Source organism: Helicoverpa zea, chromosome 2, assembly GCF_022581195.2.
Source record: "Helicoverpa zea isolate HzStark_Cry1AcR chromosome 2, ilHelZeax1.1, whole genome shotgun sequence".
NCBI lineage: Eukaryota > Metazoa > Arthropoda > Insecta > Lepidoptera > Noctuidae > Helicoverpa > Helicoverpa zea.
In genome coordinates this window covers 2,544,128-2,557,845 of record NC_061453.1, presented here as the reverse complement: position 1 = coordinate 2,557,845, position 13,718 = coordinate 2,544,128, and the positions used below count along the sequence as shown (strand labels likewise).

At 35.7% G+C, this 13,718-nt stretch overlaps 1 protein-coding gene across 2 annotated transcripts in view; it reads right to left on the bottom strand.

Annotated features, from left to right (window-relative positions):
• LOC124640802 (extensin) overlaps positions 1-13,718 on the bottom strand; it is a 96,118-nt gene that overhangs the window by 24,916 nt on the left and 57,484 nt on the right. Inside the window, exon 2 of one of the 2 annotated variants that reach the window (XM_047178736.1) lies at positions 11,634-11,896. The exons of the other annotated variant lie outside the window; for it this stretch is intronic. Coding sequence (XP_047034692.1) covers positions 11,634-11,715 — 82 coding nt within the window. The 5' untranslated portion in view covers positions 11,716-11,896. The remainder of the gene's footprint in view (positions 1-11,633; positions 11,897-13,718) is intronic. 2 annotated transcript variants of the gene reach the window in all.

The following is a 13,718-nucleotide window of genomic DNA, read 5'->3' as shown; positions in this document are numbered from 1 at the left end:
TTGTTTTTTAAGAAGGTCGTTGTTGTCACGTAGATAGAATTATTTTTCTGAGCAATCTAGGCAAGTTTTATTGGTATGGGATTAAGTAGGTACCTTTCAACACGGTTCTAAATGACAACACTATGGCTAATTATGTACATATATAACGGGAACACTTTAATTCGTTTACTAGTGTACTGAGCATACTGTCTATTTCTATACACATAGTGTTTCTAACTGTGTAGATTTTTACCTAACTGCCAACAGAAATGTCCCATACTCCTTCATCCACAAAGACTTTTATGCATCAGTTTCACAAAAAAAAAACACACTCAGTCCACGAATGTTGTGTAAGCGAAACTTTTGTAAAATAGAATGTCACAGGGTAAAGGTTCAATACCATTAGACTGGTCGCCGACAGCTCGGGCGCGCGCCAATCAGTAAATTGCATCAACTTTAAACGTACTTTCATGGTGCACTGTGCAGGGCTGGCGTATGCAACTGGTACCCTGCATTTGAAGCAAATTGAAAAAGGTAAAGCCCATATTGACCGACAATAAAGATGTCTGATCTATCTTAAAACGACTGTTTAGTTTGAAAATGTATCCTGAAAATTCGTAGTGAACAGTTATTTAAAAAAAACTGACGGTGAACTTGGAGGCCTCCATCATCATCATCATCATCATCAGCCTATCGCAGTCCACTGCTGGACATAGGCCTCTCCAAGTGCACGCCAGGAGGCCATAAGAGAGCAAAATCCTTACTATTGTTAATCAAACAAAACAAATTAAATTGGGATTTATTTCGGGTCACTTGACAGTTTTCAAAGTTTTTGGAGATGAAAGAATGATCCCGTTCACACAATCATATCTCAAAAACACCACGCAAAAGTATGCAACAGCCTTCAAAGCATTACCTCCTAAAATTGCTCAACCAGTTATTAAGGTCCCATTCATTTAACCCCAAAAAAACCTTATATACCCGTGACACCCCTCATCAACCTCAATCAATGATTGGATTGTCGCACCCAGAACCCGTTATTTTTGTCGACACCCCTGTATCGATTGCCGTGTTGCAATTCTAATTGATTGAAAGGTATTCCTAGTTCCTCTGTTCCGATTTCACAGTGAATCAAAGTAATCCCTAGTGAGGTGAAGTATTGGTAGTGATTTTATAGATAAGCATCTTGTTTCTAAAGCCTGATGAGTGTAGATGGCCGGAATTATTTGGCACCGAATGGAAACTGTTTGGTCACTTATCCGTAAAGTGCAAGTTGCATCGATGTTGGGTTTGGGGACAAAATCACAACATTGAATTGGATTCGCTATGTACTTAAGTAGTTTAAGTGGGAATATACACTTGAGTTACTCTCATAGAGAGTTACTTACATAGTATTTATACTAAGGGGATTTTTTGTAAGTTTATCCCCCTGGTAATTTGCGGAACTACTGTGCCAGTGGCGAAAAAAACAATATTTTTTTTGCATATATAAAGAAAAGACATGATCAATAGACAGCATTATAAACTTTATCATGAATGAGCCTCATGATGCCGTTTAACCATGATTATCCTCAAGTTATCACATCACAATAATTACATTCAAAGTTTATCGAACTCCCCATCAATCTTAACTAAAGATAATCATTTAATATCCCAATCAACAGCGATCGTAACATGAACTAATATATGTATACTACGTACTACACAGCCGGCCGACAGTTGACCTGTTAGTTGGCATTTTTTTAAAGATAATCTGGATTCCAATCACAGTTTTCACTCGGTCTGATATCGGCTACATACCTGATCATTGTTATATGAACACTACCTATTACATACTGATATTTTTATATGACTATTTTTCCATACTCATTTATCGAGCCCAAGCAAAACTATAGGTCGACTAAAAGTTCGCAGTGTGCGGATAATCTAAGTGATAACAAATTATTGGTACTAGGCTCACATAAACCGTTAGAGCAGGATTTAATTACCATAAAGCCAGTTTCTGTCTACATGGCTTCTGTATGCTAATCCTAGTGTGGGTACAGTATAGGGTTGACAATGACTGTCATATTTGTTCCAAAAATAGGGATGGTGGATTTTACAGCCTTTGTCAAACAAAGTTCTGAAATTATTACAGAGCGACCTTACTGTTTTAAACAGTGTTTGTCTTTGCCTATTACACAACTTCTTCAAGATCGTACTTTTATCTTAAAACTGAACTTTTCAGATTAAAACTTCTTCATTAATTCTCCTACCCAATCCATATAATTATGAAGGTTCGATTTCCTTATAATATGTTTGTAGGTATACGAATCATGATCATATCTTCCGTACCTACTTTGTTTACAAAAATAATTAATTACCTATACTGATCTCTCTCCGGTCGTGTCGGATAGCCGTCACATCGGGCTATGAGAGTGAAAGAATAGCGAGTGCACCTGTGCCTGCACAAATGCGCCTGCACCATAATATAGGAGAGTTGCCTAAATCGTACCAGTTAACAAACTTCATACGCTATCACAAAAACTACTTAATATTAAAGGAATATATTAATATAAATAAAAAGGTTGTTCTATTAGCAATAATTTTGTATTGAAAGAAAATTAGGAAGTTAAAAAATAAATATGAAAATTAAAGTTTTAAAAAAAGTCTCAAAAAGTACAATTTAGGAAACCGGTTTCCTTAATACTTCATATTCTAAATGAGATTAAAGTGATTCTTATTATAGTTCGGCCATTCAGAGAATGCGTTCCTGACACGTCGCGATTGAACTGACGACGTAACTTTGCAATGGCGTTGCAGTTACGATAAAAATATTTTTGCTGGTTGTTTACCGTTTTAACAATTGAGGAGCATTAAAACAACATTATTATATCAATAATCAATGAATGTTATAATTTTGTGCCAAACTGAGTGTCAAATAACTTGGTAAACAATATTTTTCTAAATCTATACTGCGCTATTACAAGGTTATGTCAGCGGTTTATATTTTGTAGTGCTGTGCTAAAAATAACAGGCAAGTATCGTAATCTGTTCTTATACAGTTATAATATAAAATAATACGTTTTGATTTTCTTTTTAAGAATTGGAAAATAATGGACTATAAGACTTAATTATAACTTTTATGAAATATAAAAATAAAACTATGACCAAACCGCATTTTTATACTTAGATTAAAAATGGTAACCCCAAATGGCGTTATGGGCCGCCATTTTGTGACGCTAAAACAGTCGTCCGTTGTCGTTTCGTGCGCATAGACCACGTTTTTCAAGTGTTTTCGATCTGTTTTTATTTGATTACCCGGCTTTTGTTAGACCGAGATATCAGGATTGATTCTGTTATTGATAATAATATAATTATACATGTAGGCGAAGATGATGATGAAGACACCACCTCCTCAAGCAAATCGGAGTCTGATTAATATTCTGTTCGCACATTCAATTCAATGTACTTGTAACAAAGAATAAATAAAACAATTTTATTATATGAATATTACCTTTTTTTGGTTTCCACTTAAATAACTAAAATATAAAACAAATGATTCCGCCAATTTAAAACGAAAATAATCTTAAAATAATGCGGCGGTTCATTTTGATGGAACGGTAACGAACTCAGTGTTATGTTGTGCCCATCACTAGTCGTGACTAACTGATAGGTGTCAGGAACGCATTCTCTGAACGGCCGAAGTATAACTAAAAGTACAAACATGTTTATGAAAAATATTATTCAAATAGATTTGAATATTAATTATGTAGTTAATGAAATAAGATATGGAAAAGTATTTGGAATGAAATTTTTATTTTTCGGTTTATTTTTCAAACAATCTAAGGCCATTTTAAGTCATCTTGTGTCTTTTTATAATACTTTTTATCTTCTCCAGACATCTGAAAACATTTCAATCTAGTACACGTAAATACTTCATACACGTAAATTTTACCGGTACATTTTATTAGTAGGTGCTAGGTGTGGTAACACCAGGTACAAATTAGGCAACCCTAACTTTTATTTTTATGTGAGCCGGCATTATAATCTCAAAATGTTAAACATAAAACAATAGTCTCAAAAAAGGTCACTAATATGTCTACTTTCCAAAAACATACATAAAAGTTGCAGTGTACTTACCGTTGCTACAAGAAATCCTTAGGTAAACACCCATAAAATAATACTAGGACGCCGCAAAACATATTTTTGTTTACTACAATTTACTCTGTTGTGTTATCGAATCTAAAACTACTACCAAAATGACGCAAACGCTGCCAGCGTTTGCGTCATTTTGGTAGTACTGCTTTTTAGTGTTACCAATTTAAAACTAAATATCACAGTTTAGTAGATTTTGAGGTGGTACAATTTACGAGCTTGTCCAATTTATGCAACTCGACCCTATGTCTTGCTCAGTTGGCTAATCTCCTTACATGAGAACAGCCGCCGTAGCCGATTATCAGCTAGGAGGACATCAGTATCGTCAAATACTAAGACTCAGGAAATAAACAAAAGTTTGTAAAAACAATAGAAACAAGGGAAAAAAACAAAAAATATGCCTTCGTTTGGATATCCACTTGATTGACATATATTTGATGAATCCGAGCTCCCGATGACGCGTCGAAACATCAAAACTAACCTATTGTTTGATTATTTCGACAGCTCCTGTTTTTCACGGGGAAACTGTTGAAAACCGATATTTTTGTGTCCATATCGAAATACAGGTGCAGGCAAATATTTTTTTACGAGCACTTGGGTTGTGAGTGTGGCTGTTTTAATTTGGGCTTTTCGACTGTAGTAACTAGGTTGGGAAGGACAGTGCTGCACGGATACGGGCTGCCCAAGATTGGGATGTTTAGCGATCATTGGGTTATGGAGGGTATATCTATACTATAATATTATAAAGAGGAAAACTTTGTTTGTTTGTTTGGTTGTAATGAATAGGCTCAAAAACTACTGGACCGTTTTTTTTAATTCTTTCACCATTCGAAAGCTACATTATCCACGAGTAACATAGGCTATATTTTATCCCGGTACGGGCAGTAGTTACCACGGGACGCGGGGATATAAATGATGAACTAGCTCATACATGGTGCTCTAAGTAAGTAGAACAAAACTAGAGCATGATCCAGAACCGTTTCTTTGATAGGAAAAAAATGCTACAAATAAATGAGAGAGTTTGTTTCAAGAATTTCATAGCAGAAGGTACAATTTTTATTTTTTTTTACACATCGGAACCAAAAGCTATTTGTTATGATATTGTATCCAGTCAGCCTCTTAATTATTACGAAGAAAACTATATGTTCGTTTAAGTGATAATTAATATGTAACAATATCCGATATTGTTCAATTATATTATCGAAGCGTTAAGATACAGGAATATTGTAATAGATTGGCGCCTACAAGAAAAGGTTTTATTTAATCTTCCGGGAAACTGATTATTTAAACAAAATTTATATGGCCTTACTACAAAAACTTTAACCACTGTTTTACACTTGTCTAAAAAAAATGTGGCTCCAAAATGAACCATATGTCAACGTCATAATTTGTCATTTTTTTAGACAAGTCTTAAACTGACGTTAAAAAGTTTTTGTGGTAAGACGGATATAGTTTATATTATTGTTCCAACGTTTATAATTATGTAAATTCTATTGTGAGAAAATAAGTAGATCTGTATCATAAATATTGTATTATTGTTTCGGTTGTCTAGAACGTTTTACACCCAAGTCTCTACCTAATCAGGGGACTATACCATGTCTCACATTTTTTGCTTATTATTACTGCTACCTTCGCACAGACTTCAAATGAAACCTCGGTAAATTAGGGCCATATAGTATCTCTGGTTTGGGCATTGTATAAAAAATTATGTGAATACAACGCAAAAATCAACACTTCGACATTAATTGAAAATTACAATATACAAAAGTTTTTTTAAGCATAATACTTTCAAAATGAAACCAAATCTGACCAAACACACAACTTACGTTGTTAGTTAAGTAGTTCTCGTAACATTTACATAAAATAATTAGTTTAAGCCCAAACTTGTGAGCTGTAAGCACGGAGGAAGGAAAGATGAGCGGAGATTTCATAAGGCAGGTAGGTCAGGCGCCTTTTTCTAAGTCAAGTACATACGCTAAGCGTGACCAAACGTAAAACAAGTCAACCTCTTCTTGGGTTCTTTGACACATCTATCGAAGATTTTCCGTTCTACAAAAAAATGGGCGAGTTCCAAAGAAGGCATATAAGGAGTCAATAACGTTCGTCGTCCTCCGAACACCCGCACTTTGGCAACGCTATTTTGTTAGGAAAAGAGAAAGGGGACGACCAGAGAATGCACTACCGATGCATGGATTGTCTAAAAGTCGACATGACTAGAAAGAATGTTACTTGTGACATAACGTCTGACAGAAGAGTATATATACTTTAGTTCCGATTGGATGACATTCTTAGTAGATTTTCCTAGACATCTCCGCTAGTCATTTGGTTCTCCATACCTCTGAATCAGTGACGCAACACCTAATGTTAATTAACAGAGCTTGCAAATTGAACAATGTATAATTCATGGCCGATAGGAAACTGGGTTTCGCCTAAAGTATTATATAATAGTGTTGTTTGGCTAATTGGACGCTAGATAGGCTGGTACTCTAAATAGGTCTAGTTATTTACATAACATAATGATATTCGAACTGAGTCTCGGTCACAGGAATACCCTAGTTGGCTATTGTTACGTTGGCTATATTATTCCGAAGACATAAGGATGGCAGATTTTTATAATATTTTAAAGATATCGCACGCCATTTTCTTTTAACTTGAAAAGTGGCGTTGATTCAAATTGAACCTAGACAATTAAAACCTTTTCAAATATTACGAAATAGGTACTTCCTAAAAAATCCAATCAAGATCACAGTTAGGTACTTGATTATAGTAAAGTTAGCTCATTATAATAATTGCAGTCAGGTAAGGGTGCGTCCACATCTGGCGAATGCGCAGCACGCGAGCCGATCGCGAGCTGTCCGCGAGCTGCGCGCGTGCATTTTTGTTCGTGCGCCGCTTCTGCGCCGCCCGCGCGCAGCTCGCGCGCGACCTAAGCGCCGCACGCGAGCGGCGCGCAGGCGGCGCGCGACGTCTGTCATCTTCGATAGTACTGAGCCAATATACGGAACTGTAAGGGCGAGAACTGATTGCGCGCAGATCGCGCGCCGCTCGCGCGCTCTATACGAGCCTTGCGTGAGTTGCGCTAAAGAGGCGCACCGAACTATTGCAGTGACTGCACGCGCGCAGCTCGCGGACAGCTCGCGATCGGCTCGCGTGCTGCGCATTCGCGGCGCATTCGCCAGATGTGGACGCACCCTTAAAAAGGCTTCTAAGTTATGCAAGTCTAAACTGTCAAATGCAATATAAATTATTGAATATCGATCGGTGTCACTTCCAAGACTTAAGTAAACCAACTAGAACAAAGTTTGAAAGTAAATAAACTTCAATCTAAAGTATTAACAATAATTAATTGCTTCCCCAAAATAAGACACAAATTGAATGCCTTCGGAAGTTTTCTAATTGCCAAATCTTGTTTTAATAAGAGTTCAAGTAACAGGGGTCGCACAAAATTTCAAATATCAAGTAAAAGGAGAAAAAATACTTCATTAAGAATCTTATTTCCCACTTACTTTTGTTGTATTTTAGCTTCCACCAACGGTTTCATCCGCATCTTTTAAGGACTCATCCGAAACCCAATAGAAAAAAATAACTATTTAAAAGTAACAACTTTAACTGTTACTTGATAGATAGATAGATTCGATTTAGATAGACAGTGACTAAACTATAAAATTACTTGATTACAGATTTTCTTCTACCTACAAAAAAAAATCAAATAAAAAAACAAATATACAAAAAGCAACACATATGATTTAAAGGGAAGTGGAAAAGGGAGATAAAAACCCGGCTACTGAATACATAATAAGTGCTGAAACATCTGTGCATACGCCTCCTGTCTCAAACAATACATTAAGCAAAGGTTTACCAACGAATCCCAAAGATAATTTACCCAACCGGATACGCTTTTGCCGTACCTGCGCCTTTGCCAAAAATACGGTAGAAAAACGGCGCTCATTTTGACTAGTAAAGAGGAAACATTTTTTTGGTTGTTAAAGGCTCCAAAACTACTGAGCTGAATTGAAAAATTCCTTCACTGTTGGAAAGCTAGACTATCCCCGGAAAGAAGTTTCCCCAGGAAGCGGGCGAAACTGTGGAAAATAGCTAGTGTTTGCAAATTTTTACGTGTGTAGATGAAAATGTGAGAAAAGATGAGGTATCATTACTTTTTGCGTTGTCCCCTAATATAGAAGATCTTTTCCTATAAATACATAATTGTGGCCATGGTCACCTTTCCAGTTCGTTAAATACTCTGGGCCATCTCCACATATTTATCATAGCGCTTGACACATCAATTTAAATAAAACTTCTAACGTTTCTGGTGTATTTTGTAGCTGTTATTTTGGGGATAAAAGGAAGAAAATTTGTGGGTATAATGTAGGACTTAGGAGATTTTATCTCGGCTTGGAATCGTTATCACTGTTTTCGATAGTCTAGGATAACTTAAGTTTGAAAATAAATCAAAAGAGTCTCGTTATTTAATTATTTTCTCTTAATTCCCTCAGTAGCACTTTTGAGTGCCGAAATACTATTGGCTGTTTAAAAACTCCTCCCTTTGTTAGTCTGAGCCTTATCAGAATTAAAGGAAAAGCCTATCCAGATTTCAGACTTTTGTAGGTTCTCTCAAGCTTATACAATGTAAGCTGAAAACTAACTCGTCAGTTTTGAACCACATATGAACTTTTTGGAATGATTTAAATTTTTTCGTATACAAGAAGGCCACAATATCCCAAAAAAAGTCCACAAGAAAGAAAATCACACTAACCTAACTACAGGAAACGATATTACCACCAAGAAAGCAAAAGGAACACGAAAAACATTATGCAAACGAGGAACCATAATAAACCATTATCCAATTACAATTCGCCGTGCGCAACTCCCATATAATTAGAGTTCTTAATTAATTGTTACGTGAAACAATGGCTTCCCTTATTATAGAAGTTTTGGACATTTCTTTGAATGAAGCCAGTAAGAAAGCGACCGGTCTTTGTTATGAATGCACTCATAAGTGTGCGCAATCTTTGTGTCCTCTAAGGCATTGTTTTTTTGACTGGAGTTTGTCATTGTCAATTGTAAGTAATGAAAATAAAGATCTCAAATACATTGGGCTCAGTGGGCACTAATAAGTCTTAATCTAGAATACTTAGAAACAGTTCTGAACTTAATTTAGGCAATTTTAAGCAAGAATATCTGCACATTCAAATGACCTAGACCTAGCAGTCTAACCAAGGGGTATTGGGTTGCCTGGGTAATTGGGTTGAGGAGGTCAGATAGGGCAGTCGCTCCTTGTAAAGCTCTGGAACTCAGCTACATCCGGTTAGACTGGAAGCCGACCCCAACATAGTTGGGAAAGAGGTTTAGAGGATAATAAAATGACCTACAATCTACATAGCTAAAATAGAAGATAATGATATTCTATTAAGTCTTAAAGGTTAGTAAATTACTACTACAGCAATATACACAAGTAGTACCAAATTCAGATCGTTCGCCAACTTGATAGGATAAGTAAATTCGGTGACGAATGTGATTTGTAGATCCCATCGTTTTTACCACATGCAAAGTTAGAGGCAGCCAAAACGTGCGCAGAAAACATATTGAACCAATATTTGGTTAAACTTTGCAGCTTTGTGAGAACGACAAGTCTGTCACTTGGTATTTTTGATTTTCACAATAGCGAAACTGCTGTTGGTAAAGGTGATATGAAAATGGATAAAAATATAGAACTGTTAGAAGTAGCCTTAACAAATGACGATGAGTAAATATGTGAAGAAATCATATAATAAATGGTTAATTTATCACTACAATATGTATACATTTAGGATAACACAGGAAAGATATATGACACTTAAAACGACGGAAAATAACACAAGAAAAATAATAATATTGAGCTTAAGACTTGACAACATGGGTTGAAATCCGGACAGCGACCTCATTTTTCCATTTGTTGTTACTTTGTACGATTATTTCGACATCAGTTACGGTGAAGAAAAACATCATAACCCACTTATAAAAATCTAAGTAAGTTGTTTGATAACTACAATTTGTTTTTAAGTACTTTTGCTACATGTTTGTTTATTTAAATGTTATGCAGCATGAGACATGTACAAAGACAGACTTAAAGCCATATTAAGATGTGGTGCTCTATACATCTACTTCAAAGAGGTATTTTCCCAGAATAACCTTTTGTCTATAATCGACAAGTTATTAGAGCACAATTTACAAAAGGAATAAAAATATAACCATTCTTTAACCACTTGTTGGTCTAATCAAGTACTTCATGATTAATGAGGGCTAAGCACGCTAACACAGCTACAAAATATGAGCAATTGAAACAATTTACTGTCACCTACCGCTTTTATTATTGGAAATGTAAGGGCAATTGGAAAATTACTGTTATTAAAATAGGTATTAGAAAATGAAGATAGAATGACACAATAAGGTCGAGGATTTTCATAAGAAGTACTGGCGGTAATCGCAGGTGTCAATCAGTGTTTAACATTGTATGTTGAAATGGTTTTTAGTCAAGCCGATGAATGAAAGAAAACTGTAGGCTAGTACATACATGTTTCGTAAATAGTGGCAAGCAGACTATCTTAACTACCATATATTGACATCAACCTTTTTTTAGAAGGGAAATCCTCAAATGACTTTGCTGTGGGTGCAGATAGATGGAGTGTCACACTTTTACTAACTAATTAAACCAGAATATAATAACCAGAATTGATCTCTACCTAGACTTTCTTCAACAATCTTAATGTACCACCCATTAAGATTGTTGAAGAAAGTCTTCAGTGTCACCAGATATAGAGTATAGAGCTATAGGATACCTTCACCTATTGTATAGTTTAACACTACATCATCATCTCTTGGTAGGACTGTTCCAATTTTTTGTTCCATTACATTAAAAAATTCCTATCATATCACCTACTATGCTAAAACTAAAAATACCGTCTAAAACCTAACCAGTGTCGCTTCCGCCACCATCCAGACCATAGCCTAAGCTCTTACAAGCCTCATGAATATTTAGAGCACGTCGGCGGCTGCCTTTTGCGTTCCCCTTGCATACCTCGCTTTATCAAATATATAGAACTGGCTGGTCCCCGCGGTTCTACCCGCGTCCCTAGGGAAATATTTCCCGCAACCGAATCAAAAAGTAGCCTACCTCCTTTCTTAGGTTCTAGACAATGTTGGCACCCATTTGAATCTTTTCAGTAGTTCTTGACATGAAAGGGTGACAGACAAACAAGCAGAGATATTTTCGCGTATATTATATTAAAATAAGGATAAAACTGGCTTGAGGTAAATTTACCTTTGAAACCGTCTAGCGATATCAGTTTCCGAAGGATGGTGGAACCTTTTTGGCAGAATCAAATATTTTTGGAGATTGCTCTTATGGATTACGAGCCTTTTGTTACGTGATTTTCGGCGTGAATAGGGAAATGAGATGATAGAAAGAATAGAAGAAATAAAAAGATTGATGAATATATTGGTTAGTAAAGTTTTTTTTCCATATTTTGTTGGCTCACCTGACTTTTTGGCACTATTCCCTTTGCCGCCATTTTTGTTCCTCCGCGGGTAGAGATTAATTTTACTCTGGCCACACCCCATCACTGAATGGATTATTCACATTTCAACACAAAATCACTTGATCATCTTAATTTTATTTTTATTTCTTTCTAAATATCACCACACTTAGATTTTGGTTCAATAAAAGTTTAGAATACACTTCCACTTAATTTTATGTTTTTTCGATTTATAAAGACGAAAGCTTTGCTCCATGATTCCTTTCCTGAAAAAGAAATGAAATTATTAAAAAGAATTCTAGACACATAGGGTGTTGTTTGGATGAAGCTGGTTACAGGGTGGTTAAGTAAGCCCAAGCAGATAATTATGGAAATTGGGCCAAGGGTTCACAATTTGGTAAACATTAGGGTGAAGGGGCTCGTAGATAACCTTTTTGAAGGTCAGTCGAATACAATAGGAAACAATAGAACTAGACTGCTTCCTTATTATAGTTTTCCTTCGTGGCTACATCCCCTCGCTATAATAGCATGACGGGCGGGGCCTTGTTATTTTTTCTTCTTCTGGTGACGTGGTCTAGATGACCACATTTTGTCTAAACAACGACACATAAATAGAGGTATATTATCAAAAATTACTTATTCAACGAAGTTAGATTTTTCATAGATTTTTTTACTTCTAAATTAGTCTTATAACTATTCAATTATATTCAAATATCAGGACAATCATTTCCAAAATCAATTGGGCAAAGGGTAAGCACAGCAGTTGGACTGACAAGCTTCTGCAAACATTTATCAGCTGAATGCCCGAGGGAACAACGGGATTGCAATCAAACGAACAGACGACACAATTGGATCCAATTGGCTAGGCAAATTGCATTAATATTGCTATCTTTTGTAAAAGTCATTGTGTGAAAGAGGATGAATTTGGGACTGGAAGGTAAGGACTTAGGCCCAAGTTAGCCCAAGACAGTAAAATTACAATTGCCTTAAGTCAACTAAAACTATGCAACTATGATTTTTCACGTTCATTTTCAAAGTTAACTTACGTTGATGTCTTCAGTGAAAATGGGCCTGCATACAGGCAGAAAAATTGGGTTTTGACAATGTCCTTTCCTTTCAGATACATCTCTATTATGCTTTGAAACATAGATAGCAATATTCCTGTAGAATGCCATACAGAATCGGAGCATTTACTTGGAGAAGACACTGCAGACAACATTTGATCAATTTTGTAGCAAACATTCACATTGGATTTTAGGAGACAGCAATTTTATTTCCACTAGTATTTTTTTTGTTTACTAACCTCTAGTACACAGGGTTACTTATAATTAACGTCAAATTATAAGTATCTCTGTATAGATTATGATATTTTTTGTGTCACTTCAGATTATATTTACGTCTTTTTCAGATTATATTCGGTTCACAGCAGGACAAAAGCCTCATGTGAACACTTATATATTATTATCTCAATATTTTCCTTTATTTTATTTATCCTTCAATATTTTGTGAATCATACCTAGTTAATATTTCAAACATAAAAATAACTATGAAATTATGCCAAAGCTAACAAACACATACATTCTATTTTTAGTCAATCGTATTTGTAGTAAGATAAGTTAAACTAGAAGCCTCTTCATATGTATAAACTGAACACAACTTAAGTTTGGACCCTGCTGTTAGATCAAACCATTAACGAAAACTGACCACAAGAGTATTGTCCATTTCAAAATCAACATGACAAGGTTCTATTTCTGTTCTAACATTTCCATTAATACTTAAATCAAAATACTTTATTTATAGCCGGTATAATTTGTCACTGGTCTTCTGTCAGTCATCGTAATGACTGCCTCGGACGATGCGATGGTCATCATTCGCCTAACCTTTTCCCAACTATGTTTGGGTCTTCGACTGGTAGGACTGGTTGTCAGACTTTCTGACTTCTAACCACCCGTAACGACTTTCAAATATGTTCAAATTACAGCTACAAAATACTTGATTTATAGCTATGTAATTTGTCACTGGTCTTCTGACAGTCATCATAATGACTGCTTCGGGCGATGCGGTGGCTGGTAATGAGCGAATGTCATG